Consider the following 7,639-nt stretch of genomic DNA (forward strand, 5'->3'; position numbering starts at 1 on the left):
AATCTATATGCAGTTAATCCCGAATTGTGCTCTCTCTCTCTCTCTCTCTCTCTCTATGAAGATAACTTGCAATCTATTGCAGTGTAAATTCCATAACCGGCTTAAAATAGATCACACGTAAATCCTATATCTATTGTCAACAATATATCGCTGCATTAACCTTTTTTTCTTGATGAATCGGAAAAATGGAGTATACGTAGAATTAATTCCCATTTATCATGTAACGATCGGATCGTTCGGCAACGACAGCTCGCGGAATCGACGTCGCGGGCAGGGATCGAACCGAAAAAAAAAAAAAAGATAACACGTCCGAAAATGATCGAACTCGATCGAACGCGCCGAGTAGTTTCGTTCCGTGGAGTGCATCGAACAGACACGCTGAATGATTAATGCACTCGGGCAAATACTTTCAGCGCATGAGGTTTGCCGTACAGCAGTTACGCTACCGCCGCTGTCTGCCGTTGCAGCCGTTGCCGTTGCACGCGATGCACTCGGGCGCGCCATTAGGACACGATTGATCACGTGTATTTGTAACTGCTCAAACGTTACCCGCCGAGTGATCAATCGTGCAACCAACCCTTCGACAGGATCGACCGACCGACCGACCGACCGGTCGAATTCCAAAAGTACCCTACTGCTCGCGCGACTCTCGCCCCAGCAGTCAATGATCTTCTTGAGCGCCGATGCGGAAACTGCGGAACACCCTGAGAAGAGGGTCGTGCGAGGGAATTTCCAGCAGAGTTCTGAAGAGCTTTATCTTCTCAAGAGAGAGAGAGAAAGAGAGAGAGAGAGAGAGAGAGAGAGAGAGAGAGAAAGAAAGGATAATAAATTTTCCGATATCTATCAAAACCAATGAAAAATAGCGCTATAATTTTTAATAATAAATAAAAAATTTTGTCAATATATGTTCATTCAAAGAGAAAAATACGATCTGTAAAGAAATTAATAAAAATTTTACGATATTAATATCTTTAAAAAATATATAGTATCATGTAGAAAATTTAGCTCTCAAAAATACGGCAATTTTTATTCAATTTTAAAGTAATCTTTTTGTTTGAAAAATAAAACGTTAATTATAGAGGTGTAATAAAAAATAAAATAAATTACGTTTCAGATATATTGTAAATAATACAAGAGCACAATAAAAATCTATTACTTTTTACATTTTTGATTAAATAATTTTAAATTATTTCGATTAAATTATTTTAACAAATCGTCCGAATATTTTTAGTAAACATCTACTACACTGTTTTGGAAATAATTAGAATATTATTGTTTCTCAATAATGCCGGCGGTATTTATGACATAGTTCTCTCGGGATTTTTTGAATTAATCAATACGCTTGAATTTTAAAATTAAAATAGCGAACAACGCATTATCGATTGAACATTTTGATGCAAAAGAAAACGTTTGAACACGAAGGAAAGTTACACCACTGCACACAACAAGATTCCGTATATGTCGCTGGGAATATAATTCTCGGGGAACGACGTATCTCACTTCGACTCGCTCGACCGTTTCCTCTTCGCAAACGCGATTAACATAAATTATCGGGTCAACTACTCGCGCGAAAGTCTCCTTGCTGATGAACTTGCCGACTCGTGCAAGCCGACATGAACGCAAAACGGCTACGCGGTTAATAAGAAAGGAAGAACAATATTTTAAAAATGCAAACGTGGTATATACGCGAATAATAAATATCTGGCTGCTGTAACCTAGAGTAAAACACGAGGGACGAGAAGAAAGTAGGTGGCAACAGATTTACGACGAGCAGGTTTAAGTAAAGAGGAAAAGAGGAAAGAAGTAAAAATATAAAAATGCAGGGACGAGGAATGTAAAAGCGAGAAAAGGGGTAGAGAAAGTGGCGGGGGGAGAATGTAAAGAAAGAGAGAGAAAAAGTTATAAGAGAGAAATAGAGACAAAAAGACAGAGAAAGTAAATGAATGATGAAATGAATGAACAAATACTGAATGAATTATATCTTGATAATGAAGGAGAAAGAATAAAACAGGATCATTTGTATCATACGACGAAACGTTTCTAAAGAGAAGATTAAACCAATATCTACAAGATGGGCTACATTAAGTAGACATGATTACTACATGGACTAACAGATGTTTAATTAAAAAAAAAGAAACTGGTGAAAAAATGAGAGAGAAACGTGCAACACGTAATAAAATGAAATTTAATATACAGAAATCGAGCAAACAAACTGAAACTGATTGCAAAATATAGGAACGTCAAATTCTCGCGAAGCTGGTGAAATAAGCATGCGATGTTTTACTGTATTACTCGCAATCAGTGTTAGTCGTTATGTATATATATATATATATATAAAACACATACATACACAGAGACGTGTTTGTATGCGTGCGTGCGTGCGTGCATGTGTAATATATATATATATTTGTAAATCGGAGAAAGAGAGGAATAATGTTAGAAGATGAAGAGACATTAGAGGGAAAAGCTTCGCCCACTTTCTCCAAGAGAAACCAACCGTTTCTCGACTTCGTTGAGATACGGAGATGAGGGGAGTTGAGTTGTAAGGGTGGTGCGACAGGGGAAAAAGGCAAAGGTAGATGGAAACGAGAGAAAGAGAGAGAAAGAGAGAGAAGGGGCGAACAGAGGTAGAGCGAAGAGGCAGCTCGCTAGAAGCTTCCTATTCCCCGCCGGAAGGAGGAAACGCCTTTCCTCCATTCTTGCACACCCCTGTGCGCCACCAACCATGCTCTCATACCATCTCGTATCACTAAGGTACCCGGTACTTCGGTCTCGTTCACGACAATGAGATATTTAAACAGTCATCCCTTGGCTCGAGTGCAACTCTACACGGAAAAAACAGTATGGTTGGTCTACACAGAAATCTGATGATGCCAACCAGATTAAATAGTAAAATATGGAGTAACTATTTATGTGGTTGCTTGAACCATAGTACAACGGTTAGGTTAGATTATGTTGCAGCAATAATGGCATTTCACATACACATATTTTTAATTGTAAGCGTGATGAATCGCTTTTGCTTTTTGAAATTATAACTTAATTTACAGCATGATGTAACAAGAAATTAATTCTTATTAATAATTTAATTCTTATTACATCACATGCATTGTAATGTCACGATTGACGCAACTATATAACTTATCCATAGTAAATGATCCCCCAACCAAGTTTTGGTTATCACAACCAGATCGCGCCTAACTACATTGATATAGTTGACACATCAAAGTAAATAAATCGTATCAACTATACACATAAAGATAACTAGGATGATGTTTTTATATTGCTCACAACTAAATATTTTTAGTTATGTGAACTATATCTTTTTTTTCCGTGTAGCAATGTGATTTAATATAATGTATTTTACGCCTAGTATATAATTTTTTTCGCACAAACATATATAAATATGACAAAAACTGTAGATGATCTTTTCTAATCTTTTTTGTTATTTCTAGTACATTCTGTTCCGGTCGAAAAGAACGAATGTCGCTATATAAGATGATAACTACACTAAAATTCATAATGTCAAATTATACTCAATTTGAGTTATTTTTATTATTTGTATAGGTCGCCATTACTCCTATTCAATATGTCATTATTTTAACTAAAAAAAAAATGGAATTAAACAATTCAACTAAAAAAATGTATTAAATTTGAGTGAGTGAGTGAGAGAGAGAGAGAGAGAGAGAGAGAGACTCAAATTTAGCTTATTATTTTCTAAAAACATATACATTAATGTAAACGTTGTTTACTTTGAAACTCTATAATCACAGAAATAGATTGATTTACATTTTGAGAGATGTGGAAGTTAAAAATAACAAAATGTTATTTAACTCAAGAGATTGAGTTGCCATTGCTCCTTCGATAACAGTATACATAAAATCGTCATAAAAAATATTTATTCATAAAAATAACTCTCTCTTCCTTGGACATGTTTCTAGAAATATCGTTATATTCTACCAAGTTTCCCGCAAAACCTTATCCTACTTTCGGTGGCCACATTTCGCTTTTAAAATTCAAACGTGCGCGAGCAGTAAAGCGACGGAAAGATGCTATAACTCCCGCGTTCCTGGCGGTCTACGAGACTTCTGAAATGGCCTAAGAGGAATCAAATAAAATTCTCCTCAGTGACGAGAGGAAGAGCGAATGAAGCGTCATGCACGTGCTTCGAAGAGAACGCGAAACGGAACGTCGCCATTTCTCGTAATATGATCTACATATCGCGATGTACGACGTGCGACTGAATAAATTCAGCGAAAAGAAAAGCGTGGTGTCACATACGCGAAGGATAGACTTACCCGTGCAAGTGGCCAAAAGACAAATCACCAGTAGAGCCGCTCGCTTCCTGGGCAACCTGCAAGCAGAAGAGGAAAACGGTGATTATTGATTGAGCCTTCTGGGCCAATCGAGAGACGAATCGAGAGAAGGGTAATGCTCGACTTCGACTCGGCAGCTATCAGACTTGCGATTAGACGAATTAATCTCGCGTCATGTTCAACGCGCGCATTGGAACGCTTAATTAATTGCGCATTTGTGGATTTCACGCGGATCTCTCGCTCAAGATATTTGCCTATGAGTATTATAGAGTCGAGCGTTAATTTTCTAAAACCAATTTTCAATTCCTATTGCTGAAATGCTTTGCATTTTTAATTTAAGTTATTGTAGAAAGATGAAAAATCGGCAATATACTCATATTTCTATTTTTTACTGTACTACACTCTTAACCTTGTATGGTCGCGTAGTACTTTTAAATTCAAGACACAAATTTCTAAATGAAAACGACGTTTCGAGTTACACACTAATAGGAAGTACTTTTTTCTGATAGGAAGTATTCTTCCCGGTATATTCGCTCGAGGTACGAAATTCACGAGGTAATAATGAATATAACGATTCGATTGCAGGTGTCACTCTTATTGAATTCGTGGTACTTTTCTTTTGGAGATACAAGGTTTCTTGTGCGTATTGGTACCTCATGTACGCCACGATGTTACAAATATGCCGTCAGCATTTCGACTATTTTTAAACAAACTAGACAACAAAGTCACATGGAATATAATCAATTTCAGTACGATCATATAGGTGAATAAAACATTGATAATGGCTACATTTACACCGTGCATTTAGGCCGCGGCCTATACAATAGATGTCCTTGTTTATCTTGTAGGTTAAACAAAGACACTTATCGTATAGGTCGCGAACTAAGCGCACGATGTAAACGTAGCCATTAAGACTATTAACCTCAGGGTTAAAATTGCTGCTAAATTGATCGTAAATACAGGAGTATTATCATGATAAGTACATACGCATTGCGATAATTATGCGATGTCAACTTTCATATTCATTCTGCAATTAAACTGCTGTATCTACTTAAAATAATAAAACGGATCGGATGAGTAAATTTTTTCTCCTCACAATGGATAACTTCTGATTTCAAGATACAATTTTCCCTCTTATGTTTGGTGATACTTATGGCCTTCGTAATTTATATAAGGTTTTTTTCAACGTGTATCTCCAATTTTTGGCGGTATAACAAGAGCGTAATAAGTAAATTATATGAAAGACTTTTATATTATTTATTTGTTTATACATCTAAATTTGATAGACAAATAATGCAATTTTAGCAATTATTTGGAAAAGCTGAAATTAATATTACATCACTATCCAATTGATGATCGCTCTCAACAGGATAGAAAATATAACAATAACATGTTTCAATTTGTTACACGCAAACTATACGCAAACTATACGCATGTATCAATGGTTTCAGGAGTGATACGATAAGCGAATCAACCAACGGATAAATGAATAGATAACCGCATTAGGCGGATTATATTCCGTTGAAATATCTCGACCTGTGCGATTCAATAATAGATATCATTTGCAATTGCAAGTTAAAAATAAAATCCCAACAATCCCAACTGACATTACAGAGATACGTCATCGTGTCATCGCGTTAAAATTCATGCCATAAGTGGCGTATTTTTATAACGTGGCTTTCGCAATTTTTCGTTGGGTTATAAACACCGCTGGTACTCGTTTCTAACAAAACTCGGTTATCCACCGTCGGAATTGCCGTGCTTAAATATAGTTATGCAACGACACGGACACGATTGTAAATTTGGCTGGAAACTTTAATTAAATTGGGTCAAAACGACGGCGGAATAACCTCAGGGTTAAAATTGCTGTTAAAATGATCGTAAATACAGAAGTATTATCATGATAAGCACATATGCGTTGCGGTAATTATGCGATGTCAACTTTCATATTCATTCTGCAATTAAATTGCTGTATCTACTTAAAATGATAAAACTGTAAAGCGTATTTAAATAAAGTGCAAGAGCTTTTCTCAAAATCAAGTCCTGGAGAATTACGGTTTAAGTTTCATATTAAAACCATTCGTCTAGTATTTGATTATTAAACTACTCTATTCTCTCTTCTTGCAAAATGTGGATCTACAACAAAGTAATGAATATTCAACGGCATAACGGAACAATAAAGTAATGAATATTTAGTAAGAAATAAGTACAGACAGAAAGTTGCCGCTTGAGTTCTCAAAACATCGAATAAGACTATACAACACAAGATGTTTTTGAGTCAAATAGAGAGAAGAGAACTCTCACTTAAAGTCTTTTTCACGATAAAGTTTTAACCAAATAAGAGAATAAAGAATTATATTTTCAGTCGAAGCAGATCTTGATGTTCATATAATTTTCACTTATAATTGAAAGTCTTAATTACAAAACGTTCTATACTTGGAAATGCTCTTTGCATATTATTAGACCAGCCGATCAACACAAACTATATATTATTTCCTTCGCAAACGATAACGTCTCCGTTGGAGAATCTGTGCGGCGATCGGGCGGCAGACCAAGTGACATTTGCCATTACCTGGCGGGTTGACCATAGGTATGTACATGTCTGTTACATACTGCCATGTCGGTTACATAGAACCGCCGCATCGCATCGGTTCGATACAGACCGTCCCATGACATGAACGGTAAACAGTCTTGGGTTAATTGGTGATATCGACTTCGCGTCTGCACCGTCCAACGAGGGAGGAAAAATGAGCAACAAGTCCTCGCGGTTACCACCGTCTCGCCCTCGGAAAAATTTCAACATCCCGCGGGAAAGTTAGCGCGGAGTGTCCATTTTGTAAAGTACCATTCTGCACGGCAAAAAAGCTGTTTTTAAAAGAGGAGAGTGCAGTTTGTTCTTGCGCGACCAAGTTGTTACGATGTAATTTTACAGAAATCTACTAAAAGCTGCGCTACTTAGAAGAGGCAAAAATGAGAGAGATACTGCCCGCGTGCAGCCCATTTTAACCGCAGATGTCATTAGCAAAATAGAAGTGTACAAAAATGTATAATCTTGTTTAAAAATGACAGAGTCCGACATGCATACCATATATATACCTATATATATACAGGGTGTTTCCAAATTAAATGGCAAAACTTCGGGAGCGTGTAGAGGAGTAAAAAACTAAGAAAAAAAGTCCTATAGACATATGCTCCTTTTTGCTTTGTTTCGCAGGAAATCACGAAAAAAGAAAAAAATATATTTAATTTATTATTTTAATTATTTTATTTATAAACTTTTTAATGAAGATTTTGTTCGAAATGTGCACCTCTTGCAGCAATACAAG

General features: G+C 36.3%; 1 protein-coding gene across 1 annotated transcript in view; it reads right to left on the minus strand.

Moving 5' to 3' along the window:
- Positions 1-7,639, minus strand: part of Cad87A (cadherin 87A) — a 266,762-nt gene that overhangs the window by 126,633 nt on the left and 132,490 nt on the right. The window contains 1 exon segment of the mRNA XM_018457631.1: positions 4,296-4,351. Within this exon segment, the coding sequence (XP_018313133.1) occupies positions 4,296-4,351 (56 nt within the window).

The sequence above is a fragment of the Mycetomoellerius zeteki genome, unplaced genomic scaffold (genome assembly GCF_001594055.1).
Source record: "Mycetomoellerius zeteki isolate Tzet28-1 unplaced genomic scaffold, Tzet1.0 scaffold114, whole genome shotgun sequence".
In the NCBI taxonomy this organism is placed as follows: Eukaryota; Metazoa; Arthropoda; class Insecta; order Hymenoptera; family Formicidae; genus Mycetomoellerius; species Mycetomoellerius zeteki.